The sequence below is a fragment of the Leuciscus leuciscus genome (assembly GCF_965113295.1).
Source record: "Leuciscus leuciscus genome assembly, chromosome: 1".
Classification (NCBI taxonomy): Eukaryota; Metazoa; Chordata; class Actinopteri; order Cypriniformes; family Leuciscidae; genus Leuciscus; species Leuciscus leuciscus.
In genome coordinates this window covers 43,704,200-43,725,536 of record NC_138725.1, presented here as the reverse complement: position 1 = coordinate 43,725,536, position 21,337 = coordinate 43,704,200, and the positions used below count along the sequence as shown (strand labels likewise).

General features: G+C 37.3%; 2 protein-coding genes across 2 annotated transcripts; one reads left to right on the top strand and one right to left on the bottom strand.

Moving 5' to 3' along the window:
• Positions 1 to 8,768: 8,768 nt before the first annotated feature.
• On the top strand, positions 8,769 to 15,613 carry gper1 (G protein-coupled estrogen receptor 1). The gene is made up of 3 exons (XM_082179060.1): positions 8,769 to 8,962; positions 12,407 to 15,436; positions 15,478 to 15,613. The coding sequence occupies exon 2, from the start codon at positions 12,812 to 12,814 to the stop codon at positions 13,871 to 13,873; it is 1,062 nt and encodes a 353-aa protein (XP_082035186.1). The 5' UTR covers positions 8,769 to 8,962; positions 12,407 to 12,811; the 3' UTR covers positions 13,874 to 15,436; positions 15,478 to 15,613.
• A 3,546-nt stretch (positions 15,614 to 19,159) lies between these two features.
• On the bottom strand, positions 19,160 to 20,055 carry h3f3a (H3 histone, family 3A). The gene is made up of 3 exons (XM_082180373.1): positions 19,883 to 20,055; positions 19,617 to 19,770; positions 19,160 to 19,537 (listed from the first exon to the last, which is right to left on the bottom strand). The coding sequence occupies exons 1-3, from the start codon at positions 20,008 to 20,010 to the stop codon at positions 19,409 to 19,411; spliced, it is 411 nt and encodes a 136-aa protein (XP_082036499.1). The 5' UTR covers positions 20,011 to 20,055; the 3' UTR covers positions 19,160 to 19,408.
• Positions 20,056 to 21,337: the final 1,282 nt, after the last annotated feature.

Below are 21,337 nucleotides of genomic sequence, written 5' to 3'. Positions count from 1 at the left end.
GGGACAGCAGTGAACACCGAGCTTTAGAAATGTGCTATAAATAAATAAATGCATTTATCATCAAAAATGCAGCTTTCACTTGAGCAAAGCGGAAGAGGTCACAAAAGGTTTTTATTTGTCACCCACATCCCAGGGGTGTTGCGGTCGGGTGAGGCAGCGGGGTGTCATGCCATGCGTTGTGTTTTGCTGCTTGTTATTGAGCAGACAGCTGGAGCATAATGCTGCGCTCACCCCTCGGCTCATTCCCACAGGTGCAGGAATCTAGACTGTCACAACAATCACTGCACTGACTCACTCAAGGCCACTGACCTCTAACATGCCTGCCTCTGAGAAAGCTGCTGCTCTCTTGTCTTGACCACAGAAAATAGCATTTCACCAAACCATTCAACATAGCATTTTACGGTATATAATGTTGCAGCTGCATTCCCAGAGAATTGCTCTTTTTATTCCTTTCACCAACATAAAAAATAAATTAAAAAATAAATAAATTTAAAAACATTTTAGAAAACATAAAAACAAAGCTTTTGGGAGAAGAAACAAAATCCATAATTTACACTTTGACTCCACCCTGTGTTCAAAAAGAATAGTGCAACAGGACCAACTCCGTTAAATGGACATTCAGAGATTTTTCTAAATTCATCAGCAGAAGCACGAATATGGAAGGGTCACAACGAACATTAAATCTTTGTGCACTTCCCATGCTGACTCTCATTTCCTGACTTAACTCTTACTCAGCATATTAAGCTACATTAGCAGAGGAATTCACTGCAAAAACGAAGGGAAACATAGTGCAATCCATTCAGATTGCTTCGTATTACAGTAAAATGCGTGTTCTGGACATTGTCAGTGTCGTCCTGTGGCTGAAGCTGTCTTATAGCCTACTAGACAGAGCTTTGTATGCATGTTGACGCATTGCTTTAATCTTTGTGTTAGCCATGTTTCCTGTGTTATGAATTCTTTTGTCCTGGGAATGGATACCATCACACTGTCCTTACATGCAGCATAAACTGACATGATAGATAGATTCTGAGTGCAGGGCTGTCCATTGACTAAGCCAATTAATCAATCAATCCTACTACTTAAAAAGAAGAAGAAGAAGAAAACATACACTGAGCTAAATGATGCAAGCATCAAAATGTATTACAAATCATGCATTGCACAATGGTAAAAATGTTTTGAGGTCATAACATATTATTGTGCAAGAAACAGTTTGAAAATAAGTAGCCTATATTAATCGATAATCGCCATCTAGAATTATCATTTGAGTGAACAGTAATAAAGTTGATGTTTTACTGCCAGTTATGTTCATTTCAGCTGGGAATGTCATGTACACAGCAGAGTAGCTGTTACGTTTTCCAGTCAATCCGTGATCCCTTAACTTACCTTTGCTGTGTTGCTATGGTGATTCTTATAAGACAGACCAGTTTAGTCTAAGAATTATGTAGCGCTCTTCTGGATTGTAAGTCACTAGCTCACTCTTGTGAGCATCCAAGATGTTCGATAATAGGGGTCCTTTCAGTTCTAAAATGTTAATTTTGTCACCAAACTCTCCTTTAACCCTTTCATGCATGAATTATGATAACCTCAGTCAGGATTTTTTTTTTTTTCCTATGTGTTTTTATTGCTCTTAGGGCATGAAAAACAAGAATTGTTTTTTTTTTTTACACATTTTTCAAAGAGATCTTCAGATGTCCACTTGAGTGGACAGCATGCGGTTATGGTTTAAACTTCAGATATACTATATTAAATATAAGACAATAATCAAACAGATGAAGTATGTGAATTTAACAAACTAATCAATACAATTATATCAAATCATGTGAAAACTATAAAATATATATACAAAAAATATAAATGCAAAATATTGCAAAGAATTCATACAACTTCACACAAATCTTTGATATCAGAACATGAGGACGTGATTCCATCAGAATTTTCTACATTCTGTCAAGGTACAACTGTGGAAACCACTCAGATGCTCCCTCCAGTGCACCAGAGTATGGAGATTTACCCTTATTAGCTGATAATTCTGATTATGTTCAAGATGGACATGCAGATTTCTATCATAGCCCTCCTGAGAAAACCTAGCGATACGATCTTTCAATCTCATCTGAAATGATCAGTGTTGGGGGTAACACATTACAAGTAACATGCATAACGCATTCAGACTTCTTTTTTTGATGTTACAATGTGTTACAAGTAACATGGCATGCATTACCTAATCAGATTACTTTTTGATCTAACAAGTAATTAACTACAAGTAATGTGCATTACGTAATCAGATTACTTTTTGATGTTATGAGTAAAGAAACGCATTACAATAACGCACATTACATAATCAGATTACTTTTTGATGTTATGAGTAAGGAAACGCATTACAAGTAACATGCATTATGTAATCCGCTACTGAATGTTGCGACCACTGTAGTGACCACTATGCGTGAAAGGGTTAAGTCAATTTGTGAGCCCGAATGACACGATTTAGTGTTCTGTCTCCGAAAAGATACGTGTATCAACTCATTTTATGGATCTTCAGAGCTCACACTAACAGTGTTTTCAGAAAGCACATTTCCTAGAACGTCACGCCATGCCATTAAGGCATAACTGTGTTAGGAAGATCGTGCCACTCAGTTTGCATTTAACACTAACACATGCAGGTTGCAGAGGATCAGGTTTCCACCACATGTAATTACATCCCTGCAGAGGGACACGGTCAGGCATGTAAAGTGAGAAAAGCATGTTTCATGCTGTCTGTAACTCATCAGTTGTTCCCGGCATCATAATTAATCTGTTCCCTCCAGATTGTTCTACGAGTCTCTGTGAAAATTGTATTGATAGAGAGTTTAATAGAGGGAGACAAACAACAGCTTCCCTATTTAAGAGCAATACCTCTGGGAAAATGATACTTGGGAGTAGGTGGAGACTTTGGGACTGTAATTAAAAGCATAACATTTTCATTCTTCGGGATTGGCAGGTGCATGGCACTTTTCACGGATAGGGTGCAAATTGGTGCCATGCTCCCTTTAATTATTTTTTTTAATAGTGCAATAACACAAAACACAATTCCCATGTTCTATGAGGACTATCAGATCTGTTAACATTTTATTCAATATAAATTAGCAGCATAAAAATTCAAACCCATCAAACATCTGTAAATATCGGTGTTGTTATTGTTAACTAAAACTTGGAAATATTTTTCGGTAATTGAAATGGATTAAAATATAATTATTAAACGAAAACTAAAAATAGAAATGATGACTATCATTGTTTACCACATTTTGCATGTAAGTTCACTGTCACGGTTTGGGGTTGAGGAGAAGAGGCGAGGACTCAAACGCAGAAGAAATAAAGGCTTTTAGTAAGCAAAAAATAAAACAGAATACAAACAAGACTAAGGACTTGACTTGACTTGACTGTATATCTCATTTCAACTTAAATTATATTAAACTGACTTAAAAAATAGTTGAATCTTGTATAAAAAAAAGTTGAAAATTCCTTAACTTATTTTGATGAGTTAAAGGTATAGCGGAGGATGTTTTACTTCCTGGTGGGTAACCTATACTATTGGTCCTCCTAATTGCCAATCATTCTGGTGAATCAATCAAACTTTTCAAAAAGTGGAGAAGTAGTCTTATGTAAAATTTGGAAAGATCCTCCGCTATACCTTTAAAGTAATGTAAAAATATAATGTTGTCATGACTTATTGATCATATAATTTTATTTTAATTAATTTTTTATTTACCCCTAAAAAGAATACAGTGTTCCATAAAATTGTGACTCCCAGGAAGTGACATCATTTCAAATGTGCTCATTTCTACAACATGGCAAGAAGACATTTTCTCAATTTTTACACAAATTGTATTGTATTTATTAAGCTGAATAATTTAACCCATTACCAAAAACTACTAACTAACTAACTAGCCCTTTTTGACAGTATAATTTAGGCTAAATGTTCAACCTTGTTGTTTGTTCTTTCAATTCACATGTACAAGTGCATTTAACTGATCTTTTGTGAAAACGTGCTCTAATAGAGGGGCATGTTGTCACACCATCATAGACAATGTTAACGTTTTAAACGTTAAATGGTTTTTCAGGTAATTTAAACTTAAAAAATGACAAAGCACAAAATCATTAATGGAACTGCAAATATTATAAAGGGTAACACAAACATAAGGTGCAGTTATTTTGATCAATACAATAATACACAATAATAGCTGTTACAGTTTTTCTCAATCGCTTTGGCTCAATTCTCGGATGAGATTTTTGTTCCCAAAACAATAATTTCAGATCTCTGATCTCTGAGTTTCTTGTTCACGTCAGATTTTAATTTCTTATTGATTTAAGCAAACTGCATGTGTTTTGGCACGTGTGCAAAAGAGTACGTAGAATTGTCTACAATTCACAGAATGACTAAATGCACATGGCTTGTTGATCAAAACTGATGACTTGTCAAACTCTTCACAACTTCTAAACATTCTTTCATCATGTGAGCCTTCATGAAGCTTAAAGTAGGCTACATGGAGTTTGCCCAGCACAATTACTACCATTTCTGAACTCGGAGGAACGCCAAAATCCCTAACAGCAACAGCAGTTTATTTTTGTAGTAATGTGTTACATATAAACTGAAATACACAGTTGCTTGTCTTTGAAGAGCAAGATATGTACGAATGTGTGGTTCTAGGGGAAGAGACAGAAAAGGTCAAATGAACAAGCATCTGTGAATTTTCAGTTAACATGTAAAATTTCTTCAAAAATGTGCTGTATAAATAAAAATGTTCGGTACCACTTTATATTAGGTCTTTATCTAGTCTTTAACTAGTAAATAGTCTTTAACTACTAACATTTAAATGAATCATTTGATACAATGCACATATTGGGCCCTATCTTGCACCCAGCGCAATTGACTTTGTACACCGACGCATGTATCATTCCTATTTTGCACCCGCGCAAAGCGGACTTTTCCCTCCTCAGAAGCACGTCGGTAAGTTAGGAAATACACTTGCGCTCCCGGGGGCGGTTCAGCGCAAAGAGGAGGCGTGTTCCGGCGCAAACGTTCCTTCATGCAATTTTGCAGGTTTAGAAAACAATTGCGCCACTAACCAGGAAAAAATAGTTTAAAGTCAGTGGCGGGTTGCGCATGTTATTCATATGCTATTTTAAGGGCGCATGCTTGGCCATAATCAATGGAGCGTGTGCACAATGCGCATACACTTTGATTCTCTCATCTACACAGAAGCAGCAGTTTTCATTTTTGCAAATCATACATTATTACGATAGATAGATAGATAGATAGATAGATAGATAGATAGATAGATAGATAGATAGATAGATAGATAGATAGATAGATAGATAGATAGATAGATAGATAGATAGATAGATAGACGGTTTATTATAAAAGCATACATCTAGCTTACACATTTACCCAAATTATCATACGCCTGTTTAACCGAAGTTAATTTGGGTGGGTTTCTCCATTTCAATGTAACTTCTCTCTTTTACGGCCGTGACGAGAGCGTTGCTCTCCTTGGCTGTGAACCGCTCCTGGCGCGCGCCTGGCAAATCCGCCGTTATAATAGCAATCCACTATGGAAAAAGCGCGTCTTCTCTTAAAGGGAATGTGAGATGACGCTCTGATTGGTTTATTTCACGTTACGCCCAAACCACACCTATGAATAATGAAGCTACTTCAGACCAACCCATTTTAGATTTGCGCCTGGCGCAAGAGTCATTTATCCCGCCGGGAAAATAGCAACAGCGCCGAGACCCACCCACAAAGTTACTTGCGCTTTGCGCTTGACACTTGCATTTCAGATCGTTAAAATAGGGCCCATTGTGTACATACATGTTTTTACATTGTACTTATATGTAAAAAAAAAAAAAAACTGCTTGCAGTTACAGCTGTAATTACAGTAGCCTAAATCTATAATTATACTGTTGACCCTTCCCTTACCCCTTAAACCACCCTTAAACTTACAACATCAAACCTGTCCCTAACCTTACCCACATTCCACCTCAATAGCAGCACAAGTGTTTTGCAATACAACTTGAACACAATAAGTATAATGTACTTATTTTTTGATGCAAGTATAGGTAAGGACACCTAATTTCCTTTTCCAAATAAATGTTTTTCCTAGTGCTGAAATCTATATCTAAAAAGCAGTGTGTGGTACCAGCGTGGCTCACATGATGACAAAACACTTTTTATTTTTGGTGGCATTGGCCAATTTACTGACACAATAACTTGGTTTTAAAGCATGAATTAAATGTTTTGGGTGAGTAACAACATTTTGCAGACATGCACTATAGTTCTGATGTTCCAGCAAACAGTTTAGAGATTGTTAAGACTGTTTAGAAAAATGTGCCAAAGCGATTGAGAAAAAACTGTAATTATTATGTGCCAGTTAGCCTATCTGTCAGTTGGCATTACAAAAAATACTGTTTCGCTGTTTTTTTTTTGTTTGTTTTTTAATGGAGCTCTGCTGGCACTTAAAGTACTCAGCACTTAAAAAGAGTTAGGACAATGAACAAGTTCGCTCAAGAAAAAAAGTGCATTCATAAAGAATACACTCTGACAATTATGGCAAGCCGTTTTAGCTTAAATTGTACCCAGCGTTACTCGTCGTAATTGCATTTTTAATAGAAAGAATTCAATTAGAGAGCTCTACAATTCAATTCTTACTGGTAGCAATTACAATTAGAGAGCTCTCTTATTCAATTATTACTCAATTATTACTAGTAAAAATTACAATTAGAGAGCTCTACAAATTAATTATTACTAGTCATATGTCTCCATTGACTTCCATTCATTTTTATTACGGAGCTCTACAATTATCATTTAATTAGAGAGCTCTGTAATTGGAATTCTTACTAGTAACAATTCAATTGTAGAGCTCCGTAATTAAAAATTAATGGAAGTCAATGGAGACATATGACTAGTAAAAAATTCATTTGTAGAGCTCTCTAATTGGAATTGCTACTAGTAAGAATTGAATTGTAGAGCTCTCTAATTTAATTCTTACTAGTAAAAATGCAATTACGACGAGTAACGCTGGGTACAATTTAAGCTAAAACGGCTTGCTATAGATAATACAAGATGCAAAACTCCTTTTAGATACAGATGTCATCTGTAAACACTAGTACTGGGTAATTTCATCGATAGGCAGATTGTAACGGTCACCAGCTGGAGTGCCCTTGAGAACCACCAGAGGGCACTCCACACCCGACTATTATCACTCTATGACAAACTACATTTCCCATAACTCACTGCCTGGACTCATCATCACTAATTGCATTCACCTGTGTCTCATCATCCTTATTAGTCAGCCTATTTATACCATGTTCACTCATTCACTCACTGCAAAGTTTTGTTTAAGTGTTAAACTGCATCTCTGAGCGTGTCCCCTGGTTTCATGTATTTTGGTTTTTGGATTTCGGATTTCTTGCCGTGTTCCCTGGATTACTCTTTTGCCTCTGGTCCCTGCCTGTTTTGTTTGTTTCTTTGTTTGGACTGCCTATCTGTGTATGACCCTTGCCTGTACTTTGGATTACGCCTTTGGATTGCCCATAATAAAGCTGTGTTTGGATCTAAACCTTCGTGTCTCAGAGCAGATCGTAACACAGATAGCTGGATAGACATACAGACAAATTGATAGAATCGATTTACCATATGATGGATGGATGGATGGGTGGATAGATAGATAGATGCATAGATAGATAGATAGATATACAGACAGACAGACAGATTGAGTTTTGTGTATTTATTGTTATAATAATTATTAATGACTTATTTTATTATCTTATATTAAGTTATGAATTAAACAGTAAAAGCTGTTCTGTATCTATATCACTTTTATAAGTTTCTATAGTTCTGTATTTGTTGATTTTCTAGCCTGAAATGTTCTTTCTGTAATAGCAAAGAGGATGCATCACAGTCTGACAGGGATTCTCACCGAACCATGGTGACTTCAGGGCGTTCTACACAAACCTCTTTGTAGACGCACATAAAAGAGCCCTCAAGCTTTCTGTAAACCCGTCCTGACACAGAGGGACTGATAAGGTGAACAGAATCCATCCGTGTTCAGAAAATCGAATTACAAGCATAATAGTTTGTGGCTCAGTAATCCCTTTGCCGACAGAATCTTAGCTACCCCTCATTCTACAAATAAAGGGTCATATTGGTTCTCCGTCCAACATTGTACTGCACCGCTAAATGATTAACATCTCACTTATGATCTTATTATGCATATTTTGCATTCTCTCAATGTTTTCAGAGATATTTTGACATACCATACACAGTAGTGAAACCATCTCTTCAAATTTGGCACTGAACAATACAGATTATTCCAACTACTTAGAGAAAGGCACTTTTACATGGCCATTATTTGAACAAGTGTTGTATCAAAGTAAATGACCTTTATTTGTGTCTCACTCGGATACGAGCACTTTACATCACGTTAAATGCTTAAAACCTGACCAAGTGTATTAAATATACTTGATTATTCATCATCAGAGTCCTTGACGAAGTCATGCATCAGGGACGTCTCGTCCCAGGTCTGGAGCATTTAAAAAATCCTGGCCTGGTTATTTCTCCATCGTTCTTTGAACTAAATGAGTGTTAGTGTCATGGATGTGACAGCAGCCATATGTCCTGTGGTAAGTAACTGTCGTTGGCGGGTTTCCTGCTATTGATGCTGTCCACGTGCATGTGGCCGTGCTGGGGGAAGTCAGAGCAGAGAGAGAGAGAGAGAGATAGAGAGAGGAGGAGGAGGTAGAGGGGTGGCTAGTGAACAAGTGGCCAGAAAAGAAGGAAGCTGTAGTGATATTCTTCTCTGGACCGTCTCACTGACAGAAGCGAGTTGTCTTATAACAGTAGGTGGCGCAGACGGTGGATCTTGTCTTGGTAAAGGGATTACAAATCTGCAGAAACTCTCCATTGACTGCATCACAAGCCCTCGTGAATAAAGTAAGTGACTTTTTTACTCTTTTATTTTCACTGCATGGGACTCACAAATTTTATCAAGTAATAATATATTGCATCATAGTTGAATTACAACCGAAATTAAGTTAATCTGTAAGATAAACGCAGTTGAAAAGACCCAATGGCTGGTGAGCATCAAATTTTGTGTTTTGGATGCAAGTGTGACGATATAGACTTTACATTCGTAATGTCCCAGATACCCCTTTGTTGTATGTGGGGAAAAAATATAATGGTAATTTAAATGTCCTTTAACATGTTTAAATGGAAACGTACCTTGTCTTTAAAAATAAATAAATAAATTCACAAATGACTGTTTTACTAATACATTTGTTTCTGTTTGACCACTTCAAAACACATTAGAGGAAAAGACTAAATAAATCAATGTAAACTTGAATGTACCGCTACTGTGTGTCAGGGTTGATATATTGTTAACTAAAACTTTATCAGATTATTTTCATTCATTGAAATAAAGCTAAAATTAATACATGAATATTAGATGATAAACATCAACTTAAATAAAAGAAGAAATGAAGAAAAACAAGAAATGCGGCATTTAAAATAAGTTGTAAGTTCTAAAATTACTTAAACTTAAAGTAAAATTAAAATGAAGTCTAATTCTAAATATTATTAAATACTATAAAATGACACATGCATATAACAAAATTAAAATAATATTTAAAGTGAAATTCAAATGAAAACTCAATACTTAATACTCAATATTATATCTGGGGTCTATGAGTCCCCAGACATAAGTATATATATATATATATATATATATATATATATATATATATATATATATATATATAGCTGCAATATTGCTGCAATAGAAGACTTCCGATTATTTTCCCCCCTGTTGAAAAGACCATATTACACTAGCATGAATTTCCATGATGTTCCAGGCTTATATAAATAAATAAATAAATAAATAAATAAATAAATATATATATATATATATATATATATATATCATTATTAAAATGATTTTATTAATAATTTCTCATAATATTTGATTATGAAAGTCATTCAAAATTACCTGATAATTGAATGTTAATATGTTTTTGTTTTTGTTTTTTACTATTGAAATGTCTTTGGAACAGGAGGGTTAATATCTTAAACAGCCAGACTATTTAGGTCAACCAGCTTCCCTAAATACTATGCTGGTGGACTGTCTTCCCCTGCCTATAGTTTGGTTGGACACACTCTAAAAATGCTGGGTTGTTTCAACCCAAGTTTGGGTCAAATATGGATAAACCCAACCATTGGGTTTAAAATGTAATATAAAAATTGGGTTTGTACAAATTCGACTCAAACATGGATGGAAACAACCCAGCATTTTTTTTAGAGTGAGCTTGGCTTTGTTTTTGCACCTGTTAGACCAGCATCATGAACCAGCATAAACCAGCCTGGAACATCATGGAAATTCATGGTCTTTTCAACAGGGGGGAAACAAAATCTGAAGTCTTCTATTGCAGCTTAATTTCACAGATGCACAGAGATTTCAAATAATTGATGAAGCAGCTCAGTCATTCTTCTCTCTGTCTCTCCAAATGAGCCTTTCAATTATCTGGGTGCTTGTGTGCTTGTCTTGTGTTACTCCATCACTAATATCCTGATAAATTGTTCATGTCATCTTGCAGCTGTGAGTAAATTTGGGCAAGGATTATATTGTCCTGGGTCTTTTGAAGAAGATGTAATTTTAGGCAGTAACAAATGTTCCTTTATCTATTATGCAGTGAGGAACTCTGAATGGGTCTGCTGTTGAGAATGAATTACAATTATAGGATCAGACTCAAACTTTCACAGTTTTGTTTGTTATGGTAATTCTGAAATGAAAGCAAATTTTGTATTAGTTTATAGTAGTAGCTTAATGGCCTCTAATGTGCACTGTGATTATATATCCAAGAAAACTTTAAAGTTACTTCTAAATAAATTTTTCTCTATTTTTATTGAGACAGATATGAGATATTGCAAACTGTCAATCTAAGTAAAGGCTGCATTTGATTGCACTGCGCATGGAATTGTCCAAATATCTAAACCTTTATGCTCTTAAAAAGCCATCTGCATAAGGCCGAAAATAAGTGGTCTAATTTTGGATAGATGGCTGTACTTTGTAAACGTTTCTGCTGCATGCCGACCCATTTCATTTGGGGTTTAATCCGGGTCGATTCTTTTAAAGGTTGACGTATTCCGAGTCCAGACCTCATAGTCACATAGACCTCATACACAGGTGTGTTATCGAAGTTAAATGACATTTATTTGCGTCTCACTCGGATACGAGCACTTTACATCATGTTAAATGCTTAAAACCTGATGATTATTCATCATCAGAGTCCTTGATGAAGTCATGCATCAGGGACGTCTCGTCCCAGGTCTGGAGCGTTTAAAACATCCTGGCCTGGTTATTTCTCCATCGTTCTTTGAACTAAATGAGTGCTAGTGTCATGGATGTGACAGCACATATACCTCATAAAAATCATGTTTATCATGTTTATTTCATTACAAAATAGATGTAGCCTTTGTTGCAATTATCTATGTAGGAATTGAAAAGTCTGATATGCCCTGATTGGCCACTGAAGTTCAGTGTTTTCTGCCGTACCTAATTTTAGTTCTCATTAAGATACTTCTTGCATATGATTTGTTTACCAAATTTATTTGGATCCTATATCTAAATATCTACATTTCCGTTTCAAATATATGGTAATTGTTGCATAATGGGTATTTTAAATAGCATGGAATATTAGCTTTATCTTTACACATCATTATGCATGATATACATGGTCATATGGTATATTAATCTAAAATTACTAATATAATGAGATTCAATGTTCTTTTGACACCCATTAACTCTGTGTCTGGGAAAAAATATCACAGTTTACTACCTTGGAGAGTTTATCTCTCCAAAATCACAATACATTAGTGTAGTCAAAATCAGTTATGAACATGATGTTATGTAGTCCAGTTAGCCTCCCGTGAAGAAAATCTACTTGGACCGTATCTATTCCTATGAAGCAGTTGTACAGCTCGTCTTTTTGATGTTTAATAATTGTGAGTTTAGCACATGGGTCTGACAGCTCAAGGTGCTTCAATGCATCTGTTTAAGACATCGCTTTGCATTTTAATAAACTTGTAGACACTCAATCCTTAAGGAGAATCGATTAAAAACTGTTATGAGAGCTGCCATCAAGTGCAAAAGCAGAAGTGTAACATGATATTTTCATTAAAGGGATGGTATGACTTACCATCCGAAGCAGACTGTATGATAGAATCATACAGGTTTGGAATGAGCTGAGGATGAGTAAATGATGACAGAATTTGGCTTTTTTTGTGGTGGACTATCCATGTAATAGTTCAATTAATTATGTCAATGAAAGAAACTTTAGTCTTCAGATATTATTTTCCTTCTTTCTCTCTCTCTCTGTTGTTCAGGTGTCAAAGTGGTGGTGTCATTGGTGGACTAAAAAAATCATGCTTACGGACTGGAGGAGAGCAGAATGCACTGGATCAAACACGTGTGAAGAGCAAAGTGTGCTAAAGAAAAAAAAGAAGCACAATCCCTAAGGACAGACTCTTGGTGTTGGTGCAATGGATCACACAAGTCCAGGCAGCCTCCATAGCTGAGAGACTGCCCTGAAAATGGAGGTCTTCTACACTGGCTGCATCTCTTTCTGGATGGCATCTACCAAACTTTGAGCCGCGTCCACGTGTTAAGCACAGGTTGTCATCAGAATGCAAATGCAGCATGAAGGATCCTCTCTACAAAGTGAACTGGGCACTGACACAAATGAAGTATGTAGCACCATTCAAAGCATCTAAAACAGAGACTTGGCCAGTATGGAAGAGCAGACTACCACTGTGATAACGATTTACGTGAATGGCACTGAGCAGTTCAATGCTTCGTATGAATTCAACCTAACCGATGTGAAAGAAAGCATAGACACCTATGAGTTTTACGTCATCGGCCTGTTCCTCTCCTGCCTGTACACCATATTCCTGTTCCCCATCGGCTTCATCGGGAACATCCTCATTTTGGTGGTCAACCTCAACCATAGGGACAAGATGACCATCCCTGATCTGTACTTTGTCAACCTGGCCGTGGCGGACCTTATTCTAGTGGCGGATTCGCTCATTGAGGTCTTCAATCTCAACGAGAAGTACTACGATTATGCCGTCCTCTGTACCTTCATGTCGCTTTTCCTCCAGGTGAACATGTACAGCAGCATCTTCTTCCTGACATGGATGAGTTTCGACCGATATGTCGCTCTCGCCAGCTCCATTAGCAGCAGTCCGCTGCGAACTATGCAGCACGCCAAACTCAGCTGCAGCCTCATCTGGATGGCCTCCATCTTGGCGACTCTGCTTCCCTTCACCATCGTGCAGACGCAGCACACCGGCGAGGTGCACTTCTGCTTCGCCAACGTCATCGAGATCCAGTGGCTGGAGGTGACGATTGGATTTCTGGTGCCCTTCTCAATCATTGGCCTGTGCTACTCCCTAATCGTCCGCATCCTCATGCGTGCCCAGAAGCACAAGGGACTGTGGCCTCGTCGGCAGAAGGCCCTGCGCATGATCGTGGTGGTCGTGCTGGTGTTCTTTATTTGCTGGCTGCCCGAGAATGTCTTCATTAGCATCCAGCTGCTCCAGGGCACGGCCGACCCATCGAAACGTAGCGACACCATGCTGTGGCACGACTACCCGTTGACCGGGCACATCGTCAACCTGGCTGCGTTCTCCAACAGCTGCCTGAACCCTATCATATACAGCTTCCTCGGGGAGACTTTCAGGGACAAGCTACGGCTCTTCATCAAGCGGAAGGCCAGCTGGTCCGTGGTCTACCGCTTCTGTAATCACACTCTGGACTTGCACATCCCTGTCAGGGGCGAGTCCGAAGTGTAGCGCGGGTTCGGCAGCCTGAATCACCGGAAGTTGTCATCTGCCTTGTCTTGCTTTCCAGAACTTGATCAAGAAGTGACATGTGGGTTGACGTAACGAACACTGCTTCATGTTTAAGTCAACTGGGTGAAATAAGGATTATTTGCTGACGAAGTGGATTACAAGGCACGGATGCAGAGCTTGGCCTTTACAGATAATTTAAATAAATAGAGATGGCATGTCAAAAACAAAGACTTTTATAGGACCATATTCTCTGTGAGCCCATTCTAAAGTAACAAATAAAGTCATCGAAGTGCCTGCGACCCATTTCCTGTCTGAGTCATTGCGAAATATATTCTCCTGTTCATATATTGACGTTGTTGAAACCGATGCAATCAACGACTTGGTCTGTTCTGCTTCAAGACTGAATAAATGCATATTTTGTAGGAGTTCTTCACTAGGGGATTATGAAAATGTGAGAATTTAGACAATTTCAAGTGTGAGATTTACTTCCAGACACTTTTAGGGATTCCGTAAACAGTGGTAAACAGTAATGATGTTTGACAAGGTGAAGTTCATGTACAAGGTTTACATGAAAAACATCATTAGGGAAACATTCAAGTAAATTCAGCTCAATGCACACATTTTTGGTGGATTACTGCTCATTTGGACAAGTGTTAGCGGCACTAAACCCAGGTGTTGGCTCCTGTTTCCCTGAAGTTGGAGTCAGTGGGCAGGTGTTTGCAGAGCGGGATATAAACATATTATCCAAGACTTCAGATGTGCGGTGTCCACCGCTGCTGTTTATTTGATCCAGACTGCTATCCACTGCCTTCCCATTCCTTTAGCAAAAACAAGGACGCTCGCAATAAATCGCTTTGAACTATGAAGTAATTCCACAACGGTTTAATTTATTTAGAATCAAACTGTTCATTGTCGAGACTGTATTGATACACAGTAAGACCTCAAATTATTTGGTTTCACTGTTTGTCAAGAATGTGTTAAGATGATTTGAGTATCACTTGAATAGTTTTGTATACAGAAATGATTACGAAATGATTACAAGAGTGTCGGTCTTGATAACAGGAAGCTGATGTTCTCCCCTAGAGAGAGCCCTCTCATGCCACGGGCTAAAACAATATATGACTCAAATTAATCATAAACACAGTGGCAGTCTGAGGGCTCCTTCCCAAGTAAAATAGAACAAAGATAAACAAATAAAAGAAAAATGAGGATTTGAAAAAATAATCCCAAGGTTGGTCTCTGGGGGATTTTTATCAGTCCAGTTGAGCAGTGCATCACACAGAATGATGTTTAATCAATACAACGGTCTGGGTGAAGCATGATGTAATGCATTCGAGCCTGAAAGAGCTGATTTCATGAATGGTTGAATAACCCCATTTTCACATTAAAGAAATAAAATGATCTTATTTTGTAATATTTAGTTTTTCACTACTAGAAAGCTGTCTGCTACACTATAGAAAGGTGAAGCGATATTTATGCATTATTGATTTATTTCCGTCTTAGATGGAAAATACTGTACTGCAGTACAGTACAATAAAATATAGGGTTGGTTTTACTCAACAGGTAAATCACTTGCTGTTTATTATCAATGGCAAATACCACAGGCAAATCACTTACTGTTTATTATCTATGGCAAATACCACAGGAAATTGACTGGCCTGCACAAACAGCTAATCCAGACCATAATTTAATATAGGGAACATTTTAGTGCCTGTCATATTATGAAAAAGTAGACATATTTTGTAATTAGACACATTTTGGCCAATAAAAGGGCATATTGTTTATGTCTCCTCTCCTGTCTGGAGACAAGATGCTGTGATTTTGTTTTTATTATCATTTAATTATAATGAGAATCTCGTGAGAATCATGAGAATTATAAAAAAATTTTTTTTTAAAAACTACTTCCAAAGTAACATGACTTATGGTAATGAATTTCAGTGATTTTTGGCCATGAAAATAATGTCAATATCTAAAAATATATATATATATATATATATATATATTTTTTTTTTTTTTGACATTCTAATTTAAGTAAAATTTTGTATTGTTTCTCATTTTGAAATTTAAAAAGCACTTCTTACTTCTCAGGGTGTCCTGCCATCTCTGCTTTTGAGCCGCAGTTTTGGTCACAGACTATGAGTCAGTCAGTTAAAGGTGCACTAAGCGATGCCACGCGTTTTTTAGGCCGAAACAGCGTTTTTCGTCACATACAGCAAACATCTCCTCACTATCCGCTAGCTGCCTGTCCCCTGAACACACTGTAAAATAACGCGGTCTCTGTAGACAGCCCAGGCTCCACAAACGGCAAAAAAACTGGCCCAGCCTGGACCACGAAACATAACAAACAGTGTTCCAACCAATCACCGAAAAGAATGATTTGGGGGTGGGGGGTTAGTGCGCATGGCATGCACATAAAGGGGGGTGTGGGGAGTGGAGGTGAGAGAAGCTAGCTAGAGGAAAGATGTTCTAGACAACGACTAACGTCAGAATTATATTCTCTTGAATTTTGATATGGCCGACACACAGAGACAACGTTCTGATGAACAAATAGCAAAGAAGAGGGGAAAGGAGAAGGAACGCGTGAAGTCCCGAATTTACATCGGAAAAGCCTGTTTCAGGAAGCATGGAAGGGAGGGGGAGTGGACGGGATTAGGAGGAGGGAGGGTCGAGCTAGCCTCCGTTTTGTTTGACAATACTTCGAACGTCAACAAGAAGTGACGTCACCCAACATCGCTTAGAGCACCTTTAAGCCATATAAATATTACGTGAAAAATGTGCTTTAAAATATAGCAATGCCATGGCAACTTACTGAAATAAAATAAGCTGAAGTACTAAAATAACTTTGCAAACTACATGGCAACTAACTCTCATTGTGTTAGTCGACTGGCAGGGTTTGTGTTAGTAGAATAAGTTGACATGTAGTTCCAAAATTACTTATAGTTACTAGAATGTCTAAAGTGGACTATCCAAATACAGTGTTACCAAATTCTTAAAACTTAAAATAAAAGTATAATGAAAGCTTGAAATATAGCCTATATAAAAAAGTTCATTCAAAATATTAAGAAATACTATAATAGTAAATAATTCTAACATAACAATGCTCTGGATTTAATGACAACTCTGATTGTGGATAAATATCATTTGGAGAAAGCTGCGAACATTTTTGATTGTAAAATCTATTTGTTGAGATGGTTTATAGTTGATAAAATTCATGTTTCCAGCATCTTTCAGTATATGGAGTGTTAGAGAGATACAGCCTGGCAAAACCAAGAAATGTTTTTCCAGCTGTGACAGCCCAGCCTGGGAAAAATTTAAGCATTGTTTGAATAACTATTCATGAATTTGTATAGACATCATCACAGTATAATTTACTATTATATGGTAAAATATAAAAAAATATATAAAAAAAATACACACATTAAAACATGAACTAAAGTGACTTGAGGAAACTTCTGTCTCAGACAGACCTATAGGGCATGGGTAAGGTTGTGTGCCTCTAACAGAGATTTGAGAATCCATGATGAGAACAGCCTTAGGATGTGAGCATCCCAGAAAGATACAGAAAAGTGAAATAACGACAGACAGGCTCATTAGACAACAGAGACGAAACCCGGATCCCCACAGTCGATCCCTTGGGAAAGAGCCAAAGCGAGACATAGTTAATTTCATATCTGTATAAATACAAATAAATAGACACGGGACGACTCTGAGAAAGACACAGAGCAAGAGGTGACGGACAGAGACTGTGAGAAGAGTGTGTGTCTGCAGCTGGGACCGGAGTAGGGCTCAGGGTTGAAGGATCTGACGTCATTGCGTCCCATTTGTCTGTGAGATTTCTCTTTTGATGCGGTTAAATGAATCTGTTTATCAAACTCATGCCGTCTTATGGTTTTCAATGCTTACTGTCTGTATGTATTCACACATAAACAATATAAACCTCAATACATTTGAGCACACAAAAAGAGTTCTTCATATTCAAATTGATCCAAATAATTTTCACAAAAATATTGTGGCTTGGAGGAGAATGATAAGCTGAAAGCTTATAAAACACAAGACTTACAACACAGAAGCGCGACTGCCTTTTGTCAGGTAATTAAAGTAGTGAGAATTAATGCATATGCTTAGGGAATATGAGTTTGAATAAAAGATCCGATTCACAATTACATTTACATATTATAATCGTATCTAGAAAAAAAAAGAAAAGAAAAAAGAACAGAGATAACTTAGGTAACATCAAGAGGGTCTATTAGAGCATTGCACAAGTGTTTCAGTTTAGAAGTGTAGCTCTTATAATGCCTCAAAATAAATACCTTAAGTAAAAACCTACATAACATGATATAGGCTAAACCAGAACATTAAGATACTAAAAAAAAAAAAACATAGAAGCGCAAACTCACCACTGGCAACGAGAGGGCGCCAAATACGAGCACGTTCAGGAAGATAAATAATCCAGTCCGAGAATGAGGAGAAATGTTTGCAGGTGCAGAGTAATGGCATTTTATAAAATACGGAATAATGTAATGGCACCTCAGCGTTTTGGACGAGTTAAACAGGGTGAAATGTTCAATATTGTCGAGTAACAGCCTATGAATCAGCTTCGTTCAGTGTAGGCTAAATGTGCGATTTTCTGTTAAAAAATAAGTTGCTGTCTTAAAGTACATTTCAATTTAAATAACAAAACTAACTTAACATGTCTTGAATCTTGTAGAACTTAAGTTGAAAATGATAAAAACGTATTTTGATGAGTTACAGCAACGTAAACACGTTGTCATAATTTATTCATACAAATTTAATCCAGCGGGGTCAGTTAGCTTTGACAGGCAAGCATGCTGTGCAGGTTATTTGTCAAGTGAAACAAGCATACTAGACACTGCACACACCAATGTAAACTATTTGAATAATTTTATTAGCTTAAGTTACGCTACATCAAGATCTTAAACATTGCAGGTTTAATTCCAACATCACATTTTTTATTCTTTTGTGTATAAATATAATTTGCAATTGCTATCAAATATGGTGACGTATGGATAACGTAGAAATAGCAAGACCATCCCTATCCTAAAGCTTTGATGGAAAGGATGCAAACTGCACAAAAACGACACGACCCTGCCCTCTTGTGGTGGAAAGACGAGTCTACATACCATAAATCAGGCAGCTTTCAACTAATAAAACTTAACACTAGCACTGTAGTATAAGTCTTCAGTAGTGGTCATAGTATAATTTAAGCCATACAATCAAAATCCATTAAAGCATATATATTTAAAAAAAACAGAATAACCAGCACAATTTTGAGGTAGAGTAATTTTATTTACAACCCAATGATCAATGTAAAAGATGTGATAAATATTTTACGCATGCAACTAAAGCTGCTTCACAATGAGCTCTACAATGGTTAATCTAGACACTCACTTTAAAAACCTGAGTCTGTAAGGAATGCTTTACAAAATGACTCCAATGTACAAATCCATTGCTTTTACTTTGAGTGTTTCTCAATAAAAGTAAATATAAAATAAAACGATAAAAAAATAATAATAATTAGGCCCTCTCTCCTCTGATTCGCCTTGCAAGCTGGATATCCTTGGGCATGATTGTGACTCTCTTGGCATGAATGGCGCACAAGTTAGTGTCCTCAAACAGGCCGACAAGGTAGGCCTCACTTGCTTCCTGTAAGCAGACAAGCAAAAGTTAATATTGGATATAAAGTATATTAAAAAAGTAATCATAATGATAAGTAGTTACGCACCTGAAGTGCACCAATGGCTGCGCTCTGGAACCTCAGGTCGGTTTTGAAGTCCTGTGCGATCTCCCTGACCAGACGCTGAAATGGCAACTTGCGGATCAGCAACTCTGTTGACTTCTGATAACGACGAATCTCTCTCAGAGCAACAGTTCCAGGCCTAAAGTGAGGAATAAAAAAACAACATGATTTACCGGTTATAATAAACTGCATTAAGCATGCGTGTTGTTCAGTTATAAAAAAAGCAGTCTCTCTATCTCTCTCAGACCCACCTGTATCTGTGGGGCTTCTTGACGCCACCAGTAGAGGGCGCGCTCTTCCTAGCGGCTTTAGTCGCCAGCTGTTTTCTTGGCGCCTTTCCTCCAGTGGATTTACGCGCGGTCTGCTTGGTACGAGCCATTTTCTCTCAGTCTCTAGGATTACAAACAAACAAAAAACGATTAACTTAAATACTGAATTCTTCCCGTTTAAAAAAAAAAATCCAAACGGTAACTTAAAATGGCGGTTTCATCCGGGTCCTGTGGTTTGCTTTTAGCACTTCCGCTCAAGAGCTGCAGCTACTTGATCTAAAAATGTCTCGTTTTATAAAGATGTACAACGTTAAGTGCCTACAATAGGGGAATCTAAACAAACCAGCTAAAACCCATGCGCAATTTGTAATGCGTGAACACAGCCTAGCGAGCATCGCAGATGAGCGTTTGCATTAGACGACAGGAGATGCTGTTGTTGTTAAACAGCCGCCCGGTATATCAGCCTCCATCTGCAGCAGGACCCGGTTCACAGCAGATTAAACATCAGCTCACCAAGAAACTCACTTTCAACTAAAAATACATCAGTTGCGTCATGTAGAAAGAGCGGGAAAATGTTCAGAGGCACGGGGGAAAGTTAGTTTAATGCAACATTGTTGAACAACCGGTTACTCGCCTCGACCTCTTCAAGAACAAGCTGAACAAACCATTGTCCAAAATGGCGGGCAAAAAAGGTAGATCGACAAACCAGCACATAATTATCAGATGCCACTTATACTTCCAAAGCCCGCCAAGACGACGAATTAAACGTGTATAAAACGCCACATCATGTTTAAGTGAACTATGTTAAAGAACAAGAGTGTTTGAAATATTAAATCCAAACTAACAAATCAGCCAGAAAAGTATCCATCAATAAGCACGAGAAACTGAAAACCCGATCAACTCTGTAAATGTCTTATTGATTTGTTTTAAACTAGCACTAGTGGAAATATTATGATTACAGTCTAATGTCGAAATAGCTACCAAATAATGTAAAGTTTACTCACACAATTAACTTCGTTGAACCACGATCTTTCTCCCACGGTGTGTTTCTCGTATTTGAAAAAGAGAGGGTTGGGCTTCTATTTATATATTTCTGTGGCTTGGCGCGTAGACACGCCCATATATGACGTCTTCGTTTCACATTGGTTGAACTTAAAACAAACTCCTCCTCCCGCCGTTTCGCTTTATTTACCGTACATTGTTTACCTTTTTTTTTATATATATATAATTTGTCCCACAGCTGATAATGTAATCATAAAAAAAATCATTTTGAGTAAAAAAAAAAAAGAGTTGATTTACAATAGAACATGTACTTGAATTAGGCTCCTCATGACGTTTCCAAACCCCCATTTAGGGGATTGTATCTTACAGTCTATGGTTTGTATACGTATTTTTCTAAACATAAACTCATTTTAATTGCAGCTGAAATTACAGCGA

Bases quoted from the DNA above. Each gene is read 5' to 3' on its own strand.
- gper1 (XM_082179060.1), top strand. From the start codon at position 12,812: ATGGAAGAGCAGACTACCACTGTGATAACGATTTACGTGAATGGCACT.
- h3f3a (XM_082180373.1), bottom strand. From the start codon at position 20,010: ATGGCTCGTACCAAGCAGACCGCGCGTAAATCCACTGGAGGAAAGGCG. The intron at 19,771-19,882 runs GTGGGTCTGAGA...TCCTCACTTTAG, and splicing joins AAGAAGCCCCACAGATACAG to GCCTGGAACTGTTGCTCTGA. The intron at 19,538-19,616 runs GTGCGTAACTAC...GTCTGCTTACAG, and splicing joins CAGCCATTGGTGCACTTCAG to GAAGCAAGTGAGGCCTACCT.